Source organism: Ornithodoros turicata, unplaced genomic scaffold (assembly GCF_037126465.1).
Source record: "Ornithodoros turicata isolate Travis unplaced genomic scaffold, ASM3712646v1 ctg00000911.1, whole genome shotgun sequence".
Classification (NCBI taxonomy): domain Eukaryota; kingdom Metazoa; phylum Arthropoda; class Arachnida; order Ixodida; family Argasidae; genus Ornithodoros; species Ornithodoros turicata.
This window is the reverse complement of record NW_026999415.1, coordinates 334,217-358,154: the sequence shown is the minus strand read 5'-3', so window position 1 is coordinate 358,154 and position 23,938 is coordinate 334,217. Positions and strand designations below refer to the sequence as shown.

The 23,938-nt window shown below is 45.6% G+C and overlaps 1 protein-coding gene, 1 long non-coding RNA gene and 1 other non-coding gene across 5 annotated transcripts in view; all 3 read left to right on the top strand.

Annotated features, from left to right (window-relative positions):
• The first annotated feature begins 237 nt into the window (after nucleotides 1–237).
• LOC135375650 (uncharacterized) overlaps nucleotides 238–23,938 on the top strand; it is a 128,409-nt gene continuing 104,708 nt past the window's right edge. For 2 of the 3 annotated variants that reach the window (XR_010417315.1, XR_010417314.1), the window contains exons 1-4: nucleotides 238–340; nucleotides 1,847–1,971; nucleotides 2,109–2,204; nucleotides 10,381–10,539. This is a non-coding gene — a long non-coding RNA (uncharacterized LOC135375650). The remainder of the gene's footprint in view (nucleotides 341–1,846; nucleotides 1,972–2,108; nucleotides 2,205–10,380; nucleotides 10,540–23,938) is intronic. The other variant, XR_010417316.1, reaches the window with a different exon arrangement.
• Nucleotides 18,290–22,889, top strand: LOC135375648 (ankyrin-1-like). The gene has a single exon (XM_064608321.1). It carries the CDS (start codon nucleotides 18,375–18,377, stop codon nucleotides 19,416–19,418), a length of 1,044 nt encoding a protein of 347 aa, XP_064464391.1. The 5' UTR covers nucleotides 18,290–18,374; the 3' UTR covers nucleotides 19,419–22,889.
• On the top strand, nucleotides 21,994–22,066 carry Trnaa-ggc (transfer RNA alanine (anticodon GGC)). The gene has a single exon. It is a non-coding gene; the product is annotated as a tRNA-Ala (tRNA).

Genomic DNA, 23,938 nt, shown 5'->3' with positions numbered 1-23,938 from the left:
AGTTCACCACATTCTATACTACATTTGCTTAAAAGGCATCATGTACCAAACCATGCTATGCTACTATACCATACTATTTTACTACTCAAGCCACGATTTATCATTTAAATACTGCTTGCAGTGTAGTGGTGTAACTCTATTCCTCCGGTCTTACTCTAGACCCACATTCCCACACCAGGTGGTGACACTTACTCGCATGACAAACAAAGGCGCGGTGAAAGATAACGCCTTATCTGCCTTCCACATAAGCAGGTTTCCCATAAGCGTCCCTCCAGACCCCGCCAGGTGATCGATGGAGCTCCATCTCTTCACGTGAACATCACTGAAACTCAAGAATGAGGTGAGATCCCCAATGCGTATATCTTTTACTATTATTTATGCTGCGTTGTAGCGTTTCACTGTGTAGTCCCGATTTTTTTCCTGTTCTCACAGTGTTTGTAAACTGTACGTACCCTGCGTCTGGCTAGTTAAATTTCACAAGGATCACCGAAGCGTGCCCTTGTTTCTCCTTGGATTAATATAAAGCGCCACTCTCACCGATGGGCGCTCAGAATTCCCACCTATTTGTGCCGTCTGCCTCTTTTTCCCTTTTTTGGCGGGTATGTTACGGTTAATTCGAATATTCGTCATTAACGTTACTATACCTAAATATCTGCGTAGTTCGCTCATCAGTATCCCCCTTATCATCTCAACACGATCTGTTGCATCCGCAGTGGGGAACAATCTCACTTGCCATCCCTTCTCGTGTATGGTGGTGTCTTTCTGAACAATTGTTGTCGTCTGTTTGTCATAGTTCGTTATATAAAGTGTAAGTTTAATGATGTCCTCGCTAGGAAAGGTCACCTTGGGTTGTCTGCAGGTGCAAAAACAACTGATAAGACGATACGAACCCATGAAGGCATCACGTGAAGTACCCTCTCGAACCTTGTCTTTTCCTTAGTCACCGTGCAGTGAGTGTGTGTAAGTATTGCTCACATAGGGGATAAGATATCGTAATATATAATCATTTTCCCTTCTAGCTTAATTAATGCGTGTTATAATACACATTTTTATATTTGTGCAGTTTGTCAAGTGTATGATATTACAATTCTAACGGTCATTCGTGAAAAATATAAACGTAATGTCCTCCATGAAGGGTGTGTCTATCAACGAGATGGCTATGAGCGGTTGTTTTAGGAGGAATTAAAGCTCAATAACATTACAGACATGGGAGGGGGGCATTTAAAACGTTACGAACAGTTTACGAGATCTTTTACAGTTGATGAGCTTGACCTTATAAACGTCTTTTGTTGCCAGAATATTTAGCGCAATTTTTATAACCTTTTTTATATGTGTTTATTTTAATTCCGTGTGAGCACCGCGAAGCAACTGTGGCTATCAGCGGCGTACAGACGTGAACAAATGGAGAGAGGACAGCAGGAAGGAGTTGGGGACAGGAGGGTTAATGCGCGTCCTGGGCCGACTTCAGGGGGAACTGTGGGGGACATTGGTCTGAGTCTTCGGAAAACCCAGGGAAAACCTCAGAGAGCACAGCCGATGACAGGATTCGAATCCGTGTCACCTCCCAGCCTCGGCGTGGCGAAGCCATCATGCTAACCACTATGTTAGTTTCGGTATTATCCCTTATCTGAAAGTGAACCTCGACGTCCACCAATCATCGTTTCGTAGCATGCTTTCTACCACATACACCTTGGCACGTCAAGTGAAGTATGTAATTACAAAGCATGGAGTGGGCCTTATATGGAATTTAAGACAACACGCTTTCCGCCACACTTGTGACGTGACGTGTCATCTCTAACGATGGCAGATCATCAGGGCAGTTTGTAAGTCACGTGGCACGTTACAGGAGGGACATTGGTCTGACCTTGGAAAGCCCATGACGACGAACCAGGAAACCATCAGTGCAGAGTCCAAAGACTGACACGTGATCCGTGGGGTACTTGGACAAACATCACGTGATGTCCAACAAAGGTATGTGAGACTCTAATACTACTATAGGCTCCATGGTGCGATGTTGCGGTGAGCCACATAGCATAGTTGGTCCCTGTGACCTTGGTCACGCTCGCATTCCCTCGACATTTATTTCTTTATTTTTTACTTTGGCGTAGAAGGTATTCGTTGAGCCATTCGACGACACTCTCTCATCCAACCAAGGGCACCCAGGGGAACTGCGACGCCCTTACACTTCTATAACATCGAATAAGGTAAGTTCTGTCACAGCCTTCTGTCATTCAGAATCTTATTTCGTCTTCTGATCTGTTCAAAATGGGAGTCTTACGCCTCCCTGCCAAGATAGAGAACAAAAGAAATGTCTGCTGACGTCACAGGTTCCTTCCTAAAGGGATACAGTCGTCGACCTTGATACAGAACCCATAATCGAAACAATGGGACGACGCTGAAGTAAACAATGTAAAAATAGACTAAATTGAGAAATGAATCTCATAAATCTAACTTTGAAAGTAAACTTTCCAAAGTCGATGGTCTGTATCTACGACGTGCCAATAAACTCGCACAAAATAAAGTTTAAAAGACAAATTTATTTTACTGATAAACGAGTCCCGAATAATGCTGGACTAGCAAATCTTGACTGCTTTGGGACTAGCATCTACATTTTTGCCTTCACCATTCGATCAATCAATCAATCAATCGTTCCTTATTCCTTCTTTATACGTCCGCATCTGCAAAGTATCGATTTCATTCCTCCTGAATTCCCCTTCGGACACTCCTGGGTTGCCAGACCAAACAACGGAATAAGTCACGTGTCTTCAGGACCTATACATAATATGACGCAGATGCAGACTAGCTGTTGGAGTAACCTCAGCTTGAGCAAGCCTCTGCGATGGGCGACACAACCATGTCGTGTTTGTTTTTCTTTGTCGCCCATCGCTCAGGTTTCCTCAGCCTGTAGTATTGGGGACTCTAATGTACTTATGTCATTGAAATCCATGTATGTACACTGTGTTCTCTCAAAGTGTTGCTTCTACTTGTGAAGTATCATAAAGTTGATTTCTAAGTTTTGAGAAGTGCGCCGTCATGGTTTGCGCGATCTGCCACACGTCTGGCCACATTGCTCCACTAAGTTCGCGCAAGGTTGGCACAATGTTAATTTTTTTTTTAAACCACCAGCAAGAGTTCGCTCGTGTCGATATCGCCGTCGTGTCCTGGCTCCACATCACACGAAAAGTCATCTGGTACCTTGTTTATGTTCCGTTTTTGACTCGGTCATAAAATATGATATATGATACCTCGATCACAAAATACGGAACATAACGTGGAACTTTCATAAAAATACTGTGGCACTCTAATGCACAACCGTAGAACTCGTGCACACCAATACGTTAGGCGCGTGACGGCAAAACGCGCTCCGGCAAATATCAGGCCGAGGAACTTGTACATATACTATTACTATAGACTTCTTCTTTCTCTTCTTTTTCTTTTTTTTTTTTGCGTTTTCGAACAAAGCTCCTTTGAGGAGTGATTCGCGAGAACTTAAATTCGCGACACAGGTTCCCGGGGGTGTTTTGCCCTTGCATATCGTGCCGCGGTAAATACTCGGACATATTTCGGCACGTACAGGTCACGACAAAAGTTTACGGAACACGCGAGCTGTGTACTTTCATCTCTGCACGACACCCCAGCGGCAAGCGGGAACTGGCGAAATGAGGCCAGTTCACTGCCTCAGAGGGGTGGACGACTGCTCTGTTAGCGACACACTGCGGTAGTTTCGGTATTAATACTCTTGTATGTGCCCGCGAAGTGAGTTGGATTTGGATTGCAATCAATCAATGAATCATCAATGTCAGTGTCAATTGTTTATCAGGTGGTCACCACTGACCCGAAATGTACTGAAAATCAAGTGCAATAGGGGTGGACGGGTAGGTGGAAGGCCTTGAACAGATTCGTGAAACTAAAGAACACTGATGAAACACATACCTTCCACCCCTATTGCACTCGACTTTCAGTGCATTGTGCTGCTTGGGCAGTTCCATAATAAACGAACTGTTTACAAGCTATCTTTCTTTCTCTTATCTGTCAGGGCTTTCCAATAAAAGCAATACACTGTAAAGTGCTGCCACCACGATTCAACCTTGTTATCACGGTGATACCGCCTAGCTCCCTGTCTTAGCAATCTTTGAGTCACGTGCTATTGGCGAGCACAACAGTTAAATCAACTCACCTTGCGGGCACCATACCGAAACTACCGCAGTGTGTCGCTAATGGCGCAGTCGTCCACCCCTCTGAGGCAGTGAACTGGCCTGACTTCGCCAGCTTGCGCTTGTCGCGAGGGTGTCGTGCCGAGGTGAAAGTACAGTGCTCGTTTGTTCCGTAAACTTTTGTCGTGACCTTTACGAAGACATCCGTTGTTCACGGGGATGGCGGCGTTTTAGGTCAATCCCTTTATTCTCCTCACATGGGTAATGGGGGAAAAGATCCTGTACAATGGCCTTTTAGGACCCTGCAGGAGGCCATAGTACCTTCATGTCAGCCAGTTCTTATGCATTATCACTCAGGCCACTGAACAGTTTGGTTGAGATGTCGTATTATCATACAAGTTGGCTTTGAGAAGGCGGGGAAATGCCTGTTGCGGCTTCGTGGTATACGCCTCGTGCACAAACTAAAGGTGGCGCTTTGCGCGGACACCTAGCGGTGGGAAAGCCAACTTTTTGTGTGAGTCGTCCGATATGAAAGCCAGTCAAAAGTGTATGGCGAGCGTCATGAACATCGAAATTGTGTGAATCGGTTTTGTAACTTTGAGGATTTCAATCGCTTCCAATTCCGAACGACTAGTTTCGGTCCTCAGCGGTCATCAGGCTATAAGGCATGCAGAATCAGGCATGTCAGCGTTATTCCAATTCTTTTAGCTTTTCTTCGTGAGCACTGAACTTGCTTGTGTTTTCTTTTATACTTTTACAGCAACCTTGCAAAGGTTGCACCTACAGCACAGGGATGCGGAATGCTCTTTAGCTGAGTCAGGAAAGGCGAAAAGGTCCAAGCTAATCGGAAATTCGGTTCTGAATGAAGAACATACATCACTCAACGCAACACGAACGATATACGATCTCATCACGGCAAGCAATTAGGATCATTGGCACAAAAGAAGAAAGATAGAATCCACGGAGTAACTTATTTTGTGACACGTGTACGTTGACGGCCGACATTAATTTTCTTCTCATGTCCACTTCGTGTGGATTTGGCGGGAAACTCTAGAACCTTGTACCCCGTGGGGCGTTCTCGGGTCCCGAAAAAAAATAGTCCCTGCTTGCGTGGGCGGAAACAATGGTCCAACGGGGTTCCGTGTACACAAAAATAGAGCAGTCACTCTGGAAACTCGATGAAACTGAACCTAGCTGATCAAATGCTATCATTTGCCCTCCTGATTTGTTAACATTGAGGGACACAGGTTTCTTAATTAACATCGATGTTTATGAAGAATAAAAGCCACACGACATTCAATGGTGAACATAAAAGCGATTACATTCGCGTGCATATATTATTATCTATTAACATACGAGAAAAGGTCTATATACCTGCTTTTTCAACAAATGGAGAGAGCGAATGGTAAAACTCGATCGGCTGTGACGTGTTTCATCAGTCATCCGCAACCACACCCTTGTATATTTGGGCGCACAGGAGCCTGGGGGACCATTTTTCTGCCCACACAACCAGGGACCTTTTTTTTTTCCCATACCCGGCATTATCATACGTTTTTGCACATCCAACGACCCAACAGATTGTGCGGTACGGCATTACCTTTCGCAGTTATCAGTTCAGGTGCGGCGTCAGCGATGCAAGGTGACGATTGAAAGCGTACGAATAGCAATCGAAAACCGAGCGGACTCACACAACTAGTTCCTATGGCTGCCGCCACGATTTTCCGTGGTGCGGTGGACGCTTCGCACGAAGCCTATGGTGGAATATACGTGTACAGTGCAATGTGTTTGTAGGGGTAACAAAAGCGTGACCAATTTTCGTTCCTTTACATCTTGCATGATGGGAGAAACCATTCTTCTGCGGCTTGCTTCAACTTTCTATGCTGCATGGAGTAGAAAGGGTCAAGGTAATCACGGTACAGCGTAGGAACGCCGCACTATTTTTGCCCTGATATGGCCAGAGTTATTCGCGGGAACTTAAATTCGCGATTGCGGAGAAATGCGCGAAAAATAAAAAAGAACACTTCTACAGTCTTCTCGTAGGCATTTAGTCTTTGCACATTTACGTGATTGTTTTCCCCATATCTAAATGTGCGGGTCGAATTCGCTTCCTTCATTTTTATGTGGGTCAGGAAGAATACCATGATGTCACAAACTCATGGTGGCTGAATGTGTGTCATTTTGGAACGCAGCTCTTAGGCGCCCGCACCAGCGTTGACAAGCACCGGCGTTTTAGAAGCTGGTTTAGAGTCAGACGTAGTCTTCGCCCGTCGCAGCCATCACTCCGCGCTTACAGGAACCTATCGCTACGCCACTCTTCCTCATCTTAATCCTACCGGGGTCATAGTCTAACGAAAAAGCTATCAGAGGTTTTCTCACTTCGTAAAGGGAAAGCGGTCATACCTGGCAACTGTACACGCGTGATGGAATCTGACGGAAAACAATCCGTTTTCCCATTGTGTTTGCTTGTACTGCTGTAATAGGGTTGGGACCCCCAACGTGCACATTCAGTTGAAGAAGAAAGTCGCGCGTCTATAGACCATCGGTAGTATATTCTATAGACCAGTTTCCGCGGGTGACGTCACAAGGCCAGAGTGGGCGAAACAAATTAACAAAGTCCAGGACAATGATATTGGAATAAGAATGGGCGACGCCATAAAAGAAAATGCCATGAAGGAAGGAAACACAAGGAGCGGCCCTTCCGACGGGACGAGCGTAGCCGGCTTCGCATTGTATTCTAGAATACTCCTGTCCACCACGAGGCCGCTCACGTGACCCTCCAGACACCATGGCGCCAGCAGAGCAGACGATGCGAGCTGTAGTTGTGTCACAGCTTATATGGCAGTATTAAGTTGAACGCGTGCCTGCGATTTATTTCTGTGTATTCGAATGTTTACTGTTCTATTAGAAGACCAGTCAGAGTGTGCAGAACGCAAAAGGAGTACTCGGGACTGGAAACATCACGTGTTGCAACCGGTTACTTCCAACGTATGTACGTTCCTCGATTAAGTGGAAAAGAATATGCCGTGCTCAAAATACCATTAATCAGATTTGTACAGCAACAGAAGATATGAAATGAATCTGCGGCACAGTTTGAGGTCCCGAATGAACAATTCAAGATGACTCCAACACACAAGGGCGACTAAAAGTAAAACAACTGACCGTGTACTTACGAACAACACGTAGCCGTAACACATTACCATAGGTCGTTTCTACGATGGTGCTCACGTTTTCACAATAAATTACTTTCAAAAAGCAAAATCATACGGAGAGCAGCGCGAGAAACAAAGCATCGCAAAACCGAAACTAGAGGGGATCACGTGGTGGACAGGAAGCAATGGGCGATGTTGACTCGAGCGACCGCTAGAGGGTGGCTACGCTAGCCTGGCGCGGAGAGCCGCTCCTTGTGTTTCCTTCCTGCATGAGAAACGCGAGCCCACCAGAGCCCACGTCACGCACAGCTCGGTGGCCGGTGCCAGATGTTGAGCATTGCTCTGCTCCCCCGACGGCTTCTGACGCATCGCGTTTAACCGAGTGCCGTCCAACTATGAACTCACCGGCGGTGGCTGACGATTCGTGTCGTTACGCTCCGTTCCGTCTCACTCTAAAGGCGATGTCACACTGGACCGACACTGACATGGCGCCGACGCTGATGGAAGACAGACTTTGTCACCGTACTTTGTATTGCAAAGCACAGCTGTGACACTGCGCCGACCGACAGCGACAGACGCAATTCGACAAAATGTCGCTTCTGTATGATACATTTGGATGAGAAAATCGGAAGACAGACAGTGTCTGACGATGTGTCGTCAGCGGTTTGATCGTCGCTCAAAGTATATCGCCGACAACAGACACCTACTGCACGAAAAGTCACTTTTTTTTTTGGGGGGGGGGGGGGGCAAAGATTGTGGCTTGGCCTATTCACGAACGGTATTAAATGGTAGAAGTATTTGGATTTACTTAACAACGGCAACTATTTTAAAAGCTTCCGCGCTCGAAACTTGCACAGCTTACGCAGGGGACATGCAGGTCACCCGATCAATGAGTAAGCCAGTCACACACTCGTTTCGGTGCATACTTTATTACAAACACTCTACTAGTTATGCTGGAACATGGAGTATTGTAACAAACTCAGCTCTGAGGACAGAGCTGACTCAACAGTTCAAGGTACAACAGTAAGACGGAATAAATTGAATTTGCGGTTGCGAAGTCCAATTGTCCAGAAGTTCAACCTAGGGGTCCCTCTTCGGGTGGGGTTGCGAAGTCACTACACGGAGCACCGTTGACGAATCGCAACACGGAAAAGGGATCCATGAACACACATGACAGTGCACACAATCCCACTTCACCTGACGCAATCACCAAGGGCCAAATATGCCACGGAAAGCGCATTGCAAAGCCTTCCAAGGCGAACTGAAGCAGGGGAGACATAGCGTCAAGGAATGAGATACACCTGCGTCTGTGTTGGCCTCGATGTTCGTGATTATGACTACCAAGTACAAACAACGAGAATTCGCCGTACTTTTCCCAAAAGGCTTATTCGGGACGCCATGTTGAAAGAAGGGACTTGTCGGTTGTGGCTGTCATTCAGTGTGCCAGGCTTGTTTGTCAGGAGGGTCCGTCGATAGCGGCATCCGGCGACGGCCGACATACGGATGTCTGTGTCGACCGTCTTTTGTATGTGCAGTGTGACTGGTTCGTGGACACGCCGCCTTTGAATGTCAGTCGACAGGTTCTGTAGATTGTCGGCCCAGTGTGACACCGCCTTAAGCCATCCTTAACGAACAGAGCGAACGAGGAGGGAAGCAAAGGATGAAAGTATGGGAGGAGGAAAGCAGAGAGGAACGTACGGTGATAGTGCGGAGAGCGCGAGGAGGAAAGTGAAGGAAGAGGGTGCTACGAGAGGAGTCGAAGGAGCTGTTTAACTTTGTACCCTTTAAACGTTTTCTTCCCCACAACATTGCAAGGCCGATGTACAAAAGTAGTGCAGGATACGCCGTTACCGCCTACAAATTGTTTTGACCTGTTTCGGGGGTGCGGCGGATGGTACAGATTTCTTCACGCTACAAGCAGTGCGGAAGGGCTTCAAATATATTTCCACTCACGCACTCGGTTGGTTTGGAAAAGGATAGCCTTCATCCAAGAGACTAACATAAATGCACACCTCCGGTTTTGAAGCGGGTCCGTCTATCACAGAAGTTGTGACAGTATACTGATGACTGTGAAACGGAAGAAAGGGGTACGTGTTCATTCGAGACGCGATTTAACAAAATTCACATATGTTAACGGGGAAGTCCCGTAAAAAGAATACGACAGTATACTAGGGTACCTGCTCGGAAGCCCTGCGTGACAATGGGGCGAGCCCCTGCACAGCGACCGCAGAGTGGCCACCCGGACGGCCGCACCCCTTGTGAACTTCTTCCAACCCTCCTATAACAGAGCCCACTTAAAGGCATGGTCCCTTCGGTTCCAGTCGATGCCAAACTGTACTCTTATGTTGTTCTTCGTAGACCACAGACTGCGGTATCCAAAATGCCCCACGCGATAGAGTGGCGCAACTTGACTCTCATTCGGACGCCGTACGTTAATGGCATGCCGGAATTCCATCTCTAGGTGAACGACCACACCTCACTGGCTAAGAACCAATGGGGTCGCGGTATTGTGCAGGTGCGTCACATAGTTTTGGGGCGCAGCAGATCCTGCCGGATAACTCATACAAGCCACCTCGTATCATACTCAACCAACACTAGCATAACCTGTACCATGACAACTCATGCAAAGCGATAAATCATGCTAGCACGGCATGAGGTCCTGGTATAAGTTGTCCCGAAATTAGCAGTATTGGTATTATCATACTTTTAGTTGTCCTGGTATGAATGTTGTGTGGTATGAGCTGTGTAGGAAGTAAGAGGACGCCGGAGCAGCGGAGGCTCCGGCGGCGTGATGTCTTTAAAGGGATTTGAAGTCCCTCCATTTAATGTCGAAGCTCTTTTCGTACGATAAAAGAAAAAGAAAAAATGTCCATGTGGATTGTCGACCGATACCGAGCACACTGGTTCCGCTTTCACAGATGAGTTTCTGGATACGAACGTCCTTTCAAAAGAGAAGTGAATTCCCCTTTTTTAATTCATCAGGTCATTTCCCTGCTTTGGAAAGAAAATCATGTCTTGGACTTAAGTGCAGTCTATACGGTGTTTTGTAATACATTCTTCTGTTTCTCTCGCTCCAGATACCTTGCTCGTACTCTGCTACCTGAGCTGCCCAGGACGACATCAACACAGGAGCACACAGTCTGTGTGCCCAGGCTCAGGCTTTTACATAATGGACTTCTACCACCAGCTTGCCTGCATACGCGCCATCTTGTAGGGTTTCCTTGCTTTGCTGTACGGTACGTAATCTTTTTATTTAGCCCCGACTCCAGAATGCATTACCCAGAGCCGTATATTAAAAGGGAGTCTGGCCATTAATGGGTCATGCCTATACGTGAAGCTCCACCCACTTTTTCAGCTTTCCGACCAATGAAGTCTTGAAATATGGGGCGCTATCAATCAGCCTATCCTCACTATTTGCCCCCCTATCCAACATGGGCAGCGCCATTTTGGGTGGCAAGTGGATTGGATGGGATTGAAATGGATACCTCTCGCAATCTGCAAAAGTAGTGGATTGTTGGTGCAAATTTGATAAGCGCCACCTATGGAGCGTAAGGCACGTTGGGAATTGTCGTCTGCTTCCGTCGTTGTACCGCTGCCGTCAGAACCACCTGCTGGGACACATTCTGTTGTCGGTATGATTTTTAAACAAATCTACATGAATAGTTGGAATATAAGAGGCAACAATGTTTATATCCATGAAATCCAGCTGTTAAAAATAAGATCGTAGAGCACAGCGCCGTTTTTGTTATGATTTCCTTGTGATCGCCGTGTTCACTAGGCCTAACACCGGCGACAAAACGTATTATTTTCAGTTAGATGTCGATGAATGAGCATAAGTTGAAACTGATTTCCGAGAAATTTATATTAGGATGTACATTTGCAGCATAAAATCAGGTTAGTCTGTGAAAATTTTTTGTCACGAAATCCCCGCTTCACTGTGTTTGTTTTCGTCGCCATTTTGGGTGGCAGTATGGTGTCATGGCGACCCCCTTGGTAAAAAGCAAACCAATCAGAGGAGCGAAACTGTGATTGACAGGTCGAGCCTCTTTTTGTGACTCCTCCCAATGGCCAGACTCCCTTTTAATAAACCCAACCCCTCACGGTCCCACGCGGTCTACACAGTAATTTTATTTTTTATGCCCTTCCCGGTGTGAAAACTGTGTACTATGGGGACACACCCGAATTACCGTATTTTCACGCGTATTAGCCGCGGCTTATGCGCAATTTATTTTTTTCGCGGACGCTCTGCGGCTTATCCGTGGGTGCGGCTTATCTGGTGACTATTTTTCCCTGGTACTTTCCCCATACCCCGGGTTAAACGAAAGGGCCGACAGTGCCTCATGTTTTTCGGAACAGGACCGCCCTGCCAGTGCACGAACAATACCGAACAGGGGCGGGTCCACTCCACATTCGTGTGGACGAACCCGTCAATCCACGAAAAACACGCAACAAGGGCACAATCCGATCTTAGTAGAACACTAGAACTGACCTCCTTTGTTATACATCATGCCGCCACCGGAATGTGGACAGGGTTTATGGCCTTCCCTACGGTCTCCTTTGTCGGCAGACCCACAGGAAGGGTTCAATACACCTGACATCGGGATAAAACGTGGTCAGCTAAGCGTCAGTTCTCATTTGACGAGAGCAGCAGCATTCGTGGACACGGACACGGCAGTTTGAGGTGAGGCATGGCTCCAACGCTGAGGCACAGCCACGACAGCGGCTTCAAAGTAAAAGTCGTCGACTTCGCGGACAAGTACGGGAACAGGGCAGCTGGCAGGGAGTACGGCGCTGACAAGCGTTGAGCGTCTCTGTTGATTTTGTGTGTGCATCACTGGTTTAGCGCACAAAGCAGTCACGTCGTATTACCCGCGGCTTATCTGCGAGTGCGGCTTATCTGCAAAAACATTTTCAAAATGTATATACAAACGAGTCCTGCGGCTTATCTGCGGTGCGGCTAATACGCGTGAAAATACGGTACACTTATACTACACTCCACTAAGCACCCGTGTTGGTGTCAAAGGGGTGTAATGTACCAATACACCCCGATCACACTTTTGTTACACACTATGCTAAATTTTGGAACACTCATATCAGTGCAAAAGGGGTGTATGCCGCACAATGCTCGAAGCTCCTGTGTTTTTCTTTTTAATTGTGATAATGTTTGTAATATATACAGTGTCTATATCTTCTTGTGTGTGTGTGTATGGATAACTTGGTACATGCAGATGGATGCGAAAAGATACAGACCACAGGTAATAGAGAGACTTGGGAAGCCGTACAGGGATTAAAAACAATTGCTACTTTTATTACATTAAAAAATTAATGGGAATTACTAGAGATCGATTTACAGTCGTATTGCCAACTGTAGGACAACTGTACTCATAGTTAGGGCTCGACGTTTTGGCAGTCAGCGCTGCTTTCAACATGACTAAACCTGAAAATAGGTGACAGGAGTTTGACTCCCTGGCTGGAAGATTTACTGGTGCGGGTGACATGGGAATTAAAATACACGTGTCTACGTAAGTAAAGAGCTAACTACTGGGAGTGATTGTGAACTTAATATACGAAAAGAAAAAGTAGAAAAACCGAAGATTACGAACAGCTAAGAAAAAACGAGGGAAGTTCGACAGCAACAGCCTTCAACAGCACTTGCAAATGTCGAAGGCAGGTTGCTGTTGCCGTGTCGACTTGGTTAAACCGGAAGGACTTGCTTAGCTAGCGAAGCTCTTCGAAGCTCTTGGAGTGCACAGCTAGCTAAGCTCCCAGAGACCAGCTCCCGTCGTGTAGTGGTGAAGATGATCGCTTTCCACACTTCATTGTTTGTTTGAATCTAGTCTTGTGTACATGCATTTGTCCACATTTTGTGTACCTCAGTCTACTTGCAAGGATATGATACGGTCGACGGCTATAAGGAAGCCGCACACTTCCACCCCACTGTCTCTTGTTATGTGTCCGATGAAACAAACCTGTTCCCGTGAAATGACCGTCGTGGCCTCCAGAGTCAAATACGGAAACAAGTAAAGGTATCGATAACCACTGAAAAACCATAGACACTATAGACAACAACATAAAAAAACAGCAGGGTAATACAGATCATTGCTGCTTTTATTATGCAACGTGATCCCAGAGTAGAAAACAAGAGTCCCTGCAGATATAGTTACTTCGCGGAGCAAACACCGAAACACAAGAGTCGCGGTCCAGACAAATTACCACACTTGACCTATTTCTTGTATTTAAATTAGTGTTGCTTACGTTCCTAAATCCCTCGTTAAAATTACAGGAATTTCTCGCTTCATCTCCAGAGATATGACTTCGACATCTGAATTTGATCTCGACTTGGAAAGGTCGCCACAGTGGGAAGACGTCAGGAAGGAAATGCACGAAGCCATTGCAGCGGAAGACGAGGCTCGTGTTCTAAAGTGCCTGGATGCTGCAACTGCATTGAAACTGTGGTTGGATCCTGACACAAAAAAGTCAGCTCGTTACAAAGCAGTTAAAAAGAAAGCCTTTCGTATTCATGGCCTCTTAGTCTCACGGGAATGTGGACTCAAGAACAGCAAAGAATCATCGTGTTACCAACATCTCACACCCCTTGAACGAGCTGAAATTCGACGGCAACAATATTACACCACAGAATGCGATGTCTCTTACATCGACTATTTGAAAAGCAAATCAGAAAGCGTCACCAGATGTGATGACTTCGGTGTACGAAAGGAGAAGATGTTTAAGCAGCTCTCAAGTGATGAATTAAACAGGATTATTCTCAAAGTGGCTGCAACAGCGCCGCATCTAAAAATAAAATTCGACTACAGCAGTGAAAACGTTCAAGGGACCACGGGAAGCTGCAGCAGAGCTGTCATCGGCCTTACTTACTACGAAGAACAAAGAGTTTTCGTCGGGGGCCGTGCTGAAGAAGCCGTAGTCTGGGGGACGCTTATCCACGAGTTATGTCATATGGCACTTTTTCTAGTGTATAGGAACGATGGCAAGCCTTATTACAGTGACGATACGGAGCGGGAAAAGCAATACAAGGGCATCCTGAGTAACATAAAACCGAGGCAAAATGATCTGAACCTTCTCACCCAGCAAGCTTTTATGGACACAAATGAAGAAGAAGAGTTAATTGTACGGATCCCTCACGTTCTAGTTCAACATGGTTGCGACGAAGGTCATAGGCTTCTGGAACGGGAAGTACCCGAACTACTAAATTTTTTCAAGGAACATGTCATCCAGGACATGCGAGAATACATTAAGAGTGGAATCCCCTCTGCAGACGCAGAAAAGATCAGAGAAGGAAACGCCACACTCCAAAGATCTCTCAACATTGGCAAACTTAACGTCAAATTCGAGAAACCATTAAAGAACAGTGTGTGGAACAAAGAGCCCCTTCACGTACTTACGGGTCCAGACGTAAGGCTTCTGGAAATAATGGTTCACAACGCAGTGAAATCTTCAGGCCAGCCATACTTGTTTTTCGAAACATCCCAGAAGGAGTGGAAAGATGTGTTAGCGACCTACAAATGTGCATTTGTGCTCGTGAGGGTCCGCCCCAACACAGAGTTAGGAATGGATCTCAAATTTCTGAGTGAAGTGTCCAGTGTGACTGGAGCGAAAGTCATCTTCCTTGTGGAAGACAGCGGCAAATCTTCCTTGTTGGAGCAAGTGCAAAACGACACATTCTTTGCCGCTGGACTTGTAGAGCATAACATCCTTGAAGCGAGTTTGGAGCATGTCGCGAAGAGCTGCAAAACAGAAGTTTTTGAAAAATCTCGCGTAGAACTTCAGGGCATTTATGTTTCCGCCTTTCCTGAAGCAATGAGTATCGACACATTCTTACGTTGCCTGGACACTGCGGTTTTCCTAAACCTCTGTGAGCATAAGAACATTAACCTGGGACCTCCCCTTCATGAACTAGAAGAAGGTGTTAAGAACTATTATGTGGAGCGAGTGTTTACAAGGAGTGTGGAAATTGACTTGAGAGAGTGCCGAATGAACGACGAGAATGAGGCTTTCGCACTTCTGGGGTGTCCGCATGATTGTGCTGCAAAACTTGTACCTCAAGGTTACGAGGCAACACATCAGGATAATTTAGAGAGTTTTGAAAAATTTGTAGTCCTTCAGGAGCCACGTGACTATGAAGCTCTCCTACTAAATAATAATTACAGGGAGAAGGTAGTGCATCTGTTCCGGATCAGTGAATCCGGTGAGGGACTGGTGTGGATTAAATCAAATGGCCCTCTCAGTCACCTTCCAATGACGGGAAGTGACGATTACACAACAGAGAGGTTGCTGAACGTGCCCGAGAAGATCGTCCTCGTCACTGGCGCACCTGGTATGGGAAAGAGTGTGTTGGCATCTTGCTTGTGTACACAGTTAAAAAGTCAAGACAAGAAGAGGTGGGTGCTCTACGTCGACCTTCCTCAGAGAATGGCGTTAGTGAAAACTGCGTCGCCTAGTTTGGAATATGTAGCGGATCTGTGCCAAGTACAAAGAGGTGGTCTGGAGTTCGTTTTGTTTGAAGAAAGCTTGGACAATGGGAACCCTTTCAAGGTCGTAGTCATGTTGGATGGCTTCGATGAAGTCAACGAGGAATGCCGCAACCGTGTGCTGGAACTTGTACAGTTTCTAGCTAACAAAAAAGTTTACAAGGTGTACATTTTTACTCGCACTGTGTTTAAGCCCCGTGTACAAGATGCCTTACACACAGTGTCATATGATCTGGTTCCCTTTTCTGATGAAAACCAGAATGAATTCCTCACAAAATATAGGGCCCAAAGAGAAACTCCGTCCACCAGGAATGACGCACTTCCGCAAAAATTCCAGCAGCTGTACTCGACCTTGAAGGAGAAAAACAATACAATCCTGGAAACCCCTCTCCTACTTCGTATGATGGCTCAGATGGAGAGTGGAGAAATCACGAAGTCGGGCGATTACTCTTCGCTGCTTAATATTGCTGACATCTCCGCCGGCCGAAGTATATACACTGTACACATCTACAAGATGTTTGTCGAGTACAAGCATCTTGTGCACCGAAAAGAAAAGGTGAAGGAAGACATCGTCCTATGTGCCACGCGAGGGGAGCACGGAGCAGCGCAGTCTTCATTCTACGCAAACCATCGTCTCCTCGCTATGAAGTGTATATTTCCTGAGGATGCCTTGGAAGACTTATTGAATGAAGACGAATTCGTGCAGTTAGATCCAGAAGGAAGTTTCATCAAACGCGTTGCGAACAATTCTCTCAAAGAAGGTTTTGTGAATGGCATTAACGATGGAGGAATTCCCGAGTTCGTTCATAAGACTTTCGCCGAATTTTTCGCAGCTCACTACCTCCTGGAGAAGGCAAGGCTAAGAACGAAATCGAGCTATTGGGAAAAGGTAGTACAACTGTATGGTAAAGAAGACTACGAGGGTGTAATGGTGCTGTTCGACGGACTGGCGTCAGAGTCCTGTCCACTTCACTCTGCTGTGATAAACAACGACGCTTCTTATTTTGAGCAACGTGTTATTCAAACAGAAGACATGCTCGTTGTCGATGAACTCCGAAGGACGCCATTGCACGTAGCTGCCCTGCATGCTGACAAAACGACATTGAAGCAGCTACTAATGAATGATGAACTAATCAAGAACGATTTGTTTAAAATGTCGCCATTCCAGTACGTGGAACTCTTTTTCCCATGGAACGCAGAGGGGATGGCAGAGTGGATTGAACGTTTGCGGGATGTGTCTTTTTCACGACGTTTGATGATTAAGAATTCTATGGAACATTTGCTGGATAGGACTCCAGGTATCAGGGAGAGACTCAACGTATTGTACTCTCGATGCAGTGAGGAAGCAGTGAAACATTCTACCGAAAAGCTGCGCTCATGTGAATCCTTCCAGCAAAGGAGACATTTTCTAGAGCGAGTTATATTCACAGCTGTGATACACGACCTACGAAGCGTTTTAGACGTGTATCTGAGCTATGTGTTCCCGAGAGAGAGTACAGGAAATCTAGACAGAGACACGATGGACCAATTAGAATCACGCAAGGAACGAAGCTTGAGATGTTCTGCAGAGCCTCAGGCAATTGAAGATCTCGATGATATCAGAGACTATGACAACAGAACTGTTCCTTTTTACGCAAAGTCGGAGGTTGTTTGTAAAATGCTCCTTCCTTACTGCGATATGGAAATTCTTGATCAGGATGGAAACACACTGTTGCACATTAGTGTGAAAGAAGGAAATCTGGAGACAACAAAGTTTTACCTCGCACATTTATCCGCTAACAATAGAAATGGACACTTTCAAACTCCTTTGCACTTGAGTGGAGATGCAGAGATTGTGAAGCTACTTCTTCCTCTTTATCCCTCAGTGAATGTTCTCGATGATGAGCAACAAACTCCGATAGATATGTGTGCAAAGAGACATGATTTTGAGGCCATGAAGTTGTTACTCCTTCGCACTCGTATATGTGGAGCACGTCATATCAGACTGAACACAACGCTTCATGTGGCTTCGAGCTCATTTAATGCCCATAAAGCTGTGACGTTTCTTCTACCTCACACAAGTGCGCACCGGCTTAACTGCAAAGGAGAAACGTGCTTAGACGTTGCTTTCACAGCTTGGAAATATTTGTGGATTTCGCTGTCCAGCGTTGTGAGGTGTCTCATCCCACACTCGCTCGTAAACTCACCTGAAACGTTCGGCTCATCACCGTTGTACATCTGGAAGGAAGGTGGTGGAGGGAAAGTGATGCAAATTCTATGGCCTTATTTGCGACACAGTGACCGTAGGCATGCACAGAGGATCTGCAGAAGATGTGCGTATGTGGATGTGCATTTGAATTTCCAAGATGAAATTTCGTGTCTGAAACTTCTCCTCCTCCATTTAGATGTCATCGCAGGTGATCGTTATAGCCGTAAACTCCTGCATGATATTGCCAAGCGCAATGCGCTTCACATTAGCTTATTTCAAAAAGAAGTAAATTGCATTAATTACGTGAAGCTGTTACAGCCGCATTTAAATCTCAATATGCAGCATTATGTAGAAAGTGGAGTAAAAATGAGGACATTGTTAAGTCAAGTCTGGGATGGGCACACACACCGATGATCCCGACATTGACGATGTCGACACGGAAATGATCGACGACGATGGCAATACGAAGTTGCTAATAGAAGCAGAGGAAGGAAACGTGGAAGCTGTTGAGATTCATCTCTCACATTCATCCGTATGCTTTACAGACGAAGGAGAGAATACTGCATTGCACTGGAGCGCGAGGAAGGGACACACGAATCTGGTGAAGCTTCTCATTCCTTTTTATACATCAGTGGACGTGATCAATGTGAATCGAATGACGCCCATGCATGTGTGCGCCTCAAATGGACACCTCGACATTGTAAAGTTATTATTACTCCGCTCTAGATTGAGTTCCCGTGACAAGGGTGGAAGGACACCTCTTCACTTGGCCTGTGAAAGTGATGCCATTGACATCGTGAACTTCCTTCTTCCCCACTCATTCCCTAATATGGGCGACGGGTTCGGTTACACATGCTGCGCTTTTTCCGCAAAAAGAAGCAAAATGAATGTTCTGAGATGCCTTATCCCACACTCTCTTATGAACTGTCCTGACTGCATAGGCCAATCGCTAACGCAAACCTGTGCAAATTATTATATGAGAGAAGAACTGGTGACATTATTGCCATATTCTTGTGACGATGACGGTGCGAATTTATTGCCGATTCACCCACTGTCGTTTTGGGAGGACGATATCAGTATAATAAGAACGCCTTGTCTGAAACATATGGTTCTCCACTCAAGTGTCACGGCAGTAGATGCGTGTTTCCGTGAAACACCCAACTACATTGGAATGTGTAATGTATTTATTGATCCAATCCTGCGTCGAAAAAAGACTGAGAGATCACTATTCCTGAATTATATTTCTCTCTTGCTTCCGCACGCAAGTATTTCTGCTTATGAGGATAAAGGCAAGAAACTATTAAAAGCTTCACCACGGGCTTGCAACATTGGACCAATATTGGCAGTTTCATTGGCGTATTACCAGACCTGTGTTGCACAGCCTATATACTGGAGCAACGTAACTTATATTGGCTGCCAATCTTGGACCGATATGTGACCAATGATGGTGTGCTGTTTGTAGAGATATGTTTCAGTTACCCAATTAAATGTTCGTAGGCATCTTGTGCTTGCACCACATCACGTAAAACTGCTTTCATACCGTGCATTCGTGCTGCCCAAACTCGAATACTCATCGGCCATATAAGATCCCCATCAAGAGTACTTCATTCAAGCATTATCTAGAGTCAGTTCAAAATGTGCTTCGTTACATCTAATTATTCCAGAGACGCGAGTGTTTCACGTATAAAGAAAAAAGCTTGACGTCGATCTTCTCTCGTCAAGACGGTTGATAGCCAGGCTGTGTCTCTTCCATAAAATGTATCACAACACAAACACTCGCGATCGTCTCCTAGTCCCTGCTAACGACATTTCATCTCGTCTGAACGACATCCATATGATTAAGCTTCTCCATTGTAATATCACTTCCTTTCTAAAAGAATTATTTGGTAAAACAACTAGTGACTGGAATCGTGAGCCTGAACATGTTGGTCGTACACACGACACTGCTGGTTTTAAGGTCACTCTCCTCCAATTGAGGGCTTCAGATTCATCATGCTCTTCCCATGGTGCATCTGGTCTTCTTTCCTTGTCAGCTCGATATTTCTTATTTATTTACTTTTTGTAGTACTTTTGTTGTGTGTTTCTATTGTACTTTTTCCTATGTGTTACTCACCACTCCGTTATGTAATACGCTCTTGAGGTCTTTAAAGTACTTAAATAAATAAACAAGTAAAGTCACTTATATCTGTTTCAGTTACATACAGTATAATTGGAACGAGGTCCGCGTAAAAACAACTCTCAAAATAAATGTTTATTGTAGCACTCGTAGTGTCGACCGTCGTAATTGCCAGTGCATCTAATGCGCGTTTGTGATAAGCAGTTGTATTTTCTCGGTGTTTTCTCGAGTAAGCTCAAACCGGTTGAGTGCCAAGATACTTCTTCAAAACAACAAAAGGTAGTTTGCGCAGTAAGAACCGTCTAAAGAAAGACATGGGGACGTCTGAGGCTGATCCAGTGATAAGACCTCACTTCATTGTGGTTCTAACGTGAAAGAACTGATGTTCTGAGGCTGGAACGACACAGAGAGGACAAATAGATACAAAGTCTCAAATTGCCTAAGAAATTAACGAGAGAGATGGAAGCCACTTCAGAGGATAGCCAGCTGTGGGACTCGAACCCACTCGGTAATCCAGAAGATGTGAGTTCGTGTCCTACAGCTGGCTAACCTCTTCAATGGTTCATCGTCGTGGTTGTAAGTTACTCCCTCAAAATATATACAGATCAATATATTGCAGTCAGCTCCCGTGGCACAGAGGGTTAAGATGATCACTTTCCACGCCCAGACTGGGACGTGACGCGGGTTCGAACCCCCTCACCGGCTGCGCTGCCTGATGTTCTCCCTGCGTTTTCCGAAGACTTTCCAGACGAATGTCGGCCCAGTTCCCCCTGAAGTCGGCCCAAGACACGTACTAACTCCCACTCCTTCCTGCTGTCCTCTCTCCATGTGTCCACATCTGTACGCTGCTCATAGCCACAGTTGCTTCGCGGCGCTGACGCGGAAATAAATGAAAATATATTGCAACTATACAACTACAGGTTGTTGGAACAAAATGGACACTACTTTTTCAGAATATTTCATTACCATAATTATCTAATTACGCAAGTAACTACCCAGATTGCATTTCACTTTCATGGGACACAGTAACAACCTAGATGCTGTGCGTGCAAACTAGCGTTATAAGTATGTAAAAATATGCTAAAAAATATGTACAATCTAGCAGCCATTCGAATGTACACATATCAGGCGAAATTCGACGGAAGAAACAAATGGTTGATTATTTACACTGTTTGCATTATCTGAATCCCTCGCTGAAAACACGAAAGGTTCCTTATAGCAACGCGCCCATACTTGACGCATATCTACCGATTAGACCAGTGAAGCAGTGATTCCTGCTCCCCTAGCGAAAAAGAGAGGCGGTGCTCGAGGAAGTCACGGAGCAAACCCATAACAAGGGTAAGTCTGGGATGCATTGCTCGAATACATGCGATTCTGAGCTACAGCCAGACATTGGAACTTCTAGAGTACGTATGACGCAACAATACTACAACTAATACTACTACAATAATAATACAACTAATAAGAATTCATATTATTAGTAGTAGTAGTATTATTACCTAGTACTAAAGAGGTCCGCTTTCACCAACGTTGCTTACCCTTGAACCGAGATGAAGCGTTGTTAAAACTTGAACTTATCGCTTAATTCTTTTTTTGTAACCGTTAGTTGGTTCCGTGATGAATGTTTCAGTAACAATAACTCCCTCTCGTGAATCATAAGTCATAACTAAATGTTCAATTAAAGTTAAGGGAGCGTTGATCTCGGTTCAGGTGTGAATCGACGTCGGTGAAACCGGGCTAAAATAGCATAAACGCAGGTTATCTAGTGGACGAAATCAATTCAGGAGCTTCCTTGCGTATGAAAGGTGAAAGTCACTGAAAAGGTTAGCCAGCTGTAGGACTCGAACCCGGGTTTGTCCATTCAGATGACGCACCCTGGAAGTCGCCGAGAAGGCGTGTTAGCTTAGCTCAATTGGTAGAGCCCTGGACTGGCAATCCAGAAGATGTGGGTTCGAGTCCTACAGCTGGCTTACTTTTTCACTGACTTTCATCTTTCATCGTTAATTTCTTAGGCAAATTGAGGCTTTGTATGTATTTGTCCCTTCTATGTTGTTCCAGTCTCAAAACATCAGTTCTTTCATGTTCCTTGCGTATTTTCGTCTAATTCTCGTTGCCCATTGCTCTGCCTAATACCCTAAATGCACTGACTCGCGAACCACATCGCGCGCAATGGTCATTGGGCAGTGATCGTGATCGTCCTCAGTTGCGTTCAATGCGAGTCTCGCCGATAGAGATCAACAACACTTGTCCCCGTTCGCGAACGTGATCACGCACTCCAAAGAGGATAAGCGCATGCGCAGAGGATCGTTTTCTCCCTCGCATACTCGCAACTCCTCCTTCCGGTTCCGGACTGGCAAGATGGGGATAGAGTCATTAAACAGGGGTACAGAGTATCGCATTCCTTTTCCGTGCCGGAGCCCCCGTTAGGTGTCCGCAATTGGACCGATCGTGTCACGTGGTTTCTCTTTCCCAAGAATAGGCCGTCCATGCAGAGTTCCCTCGACTATCCTTGCCTTTGCTGACCAAGAGCGAGGGACGCTCCGCCTCCTGGATGCCGGCCAATAGGAAGGCGTGGAGGTCAGGCACTTACCAAGCCTCTGCTCTCGCCTAAGAGATGACGCAGCTTTACCGTTGGTTCGTGTGTGTCGCAAGGCTTCTGCCATAGCGTAGCAATCTAACCAACGGCTTCACCGTCCGTCATCATGAAAACGACGACTGGAACGTTATGTAGACGTCGTTATCTACAGCAAAAAAATGTAAAGTTGGGAATATATAATTCACAGTTTGTTTCTAGATGTAGTTATTGTTTTATGGCGTGGGGTACTACCCACACATACTACCCAACATAAATGCACTATCTGTCCTGCAAAGAAGAGCCTCGAAAAAATTATGGCTGGCCCGCGTTCTCTTGAGCATTCCAGAGAGTTGTTTAGGTCCTATAGCATTGTGCCAATTTCACAGTTTTTTTAAATTACAAATTGACATTAACGTATTCTTAAGTGTTCGTAATAATCGTGCCGAATTCTCGGATTTGTGTAATCCTCGGAAACATATCTATTCCTATCAACATAGAGCTGTACAATTTGATGTACCGAAATGCAGAACTAATTACCAGAAACAGTCAATACAGTACATGTCAGCGTCTTTGTTTAACCAGTTTATAGATGCGTCAGTAGAAACTTCCTTGTTTTCGAAACTGGAATTTTTCGATTTGTTTATATCCGGGGAGTAATTGAATTTCTACACTTTTTCCGCGCTTCTTCTGCGTAATTTCTCTATAATGCTGTCGTATGATGTATTCTTCGGAGCAGAGCCTTCGCTAGGCCTTCTCGTCAAGGTGCTGCATTAATCCACCGAATGAGACTCGATGTGGCCTTCACAGCTCAGTGGCGTTACCGCGTGAGACAAGTTGATTCTCCCACCTGCTGCCACTGTGGTGCTCTAGAGGATCTGGAGCACATTCTTCTTCATTTCCCCCACTACCAACCTCCCCGAACCGCACTCTCCGTGTCTGTTAGTCAGCTGGACTCTCGCCCCTTCTCCCAATCGAAATTGCTCGGTCCCTGGCCCAATCAAGCCCAGCAACGGTTTGCGCTCAAAGCTCTTTTGACATTTCTGGACACAATCGAACTGCGATCGTTATTGTGAAGGGGCTCATTTTTTCATTCCCCACATCCCCACCAGCAATGGGGTAGAGTATCGCCTCTGGCCATGAACTTCCCCACGCACCATCTCACAATAAAGTTGTTGTTGCTGTTAGGCCATCTGGCTTTTTACTCACACCCATCCAAGAGGAAATAAAATTGAAATGTGCACGCAACTACGCACTAACCATATTCCAA

What these genes read in the sequence shown, in the direction of transcription:
- LOC135375648 (XM_064608321.1), top strand. Translation starts at nt 18,375, where the DNA reads ATGGGCACACACACCGATGATCCCGACATTGACGATGTCGACACGGAA.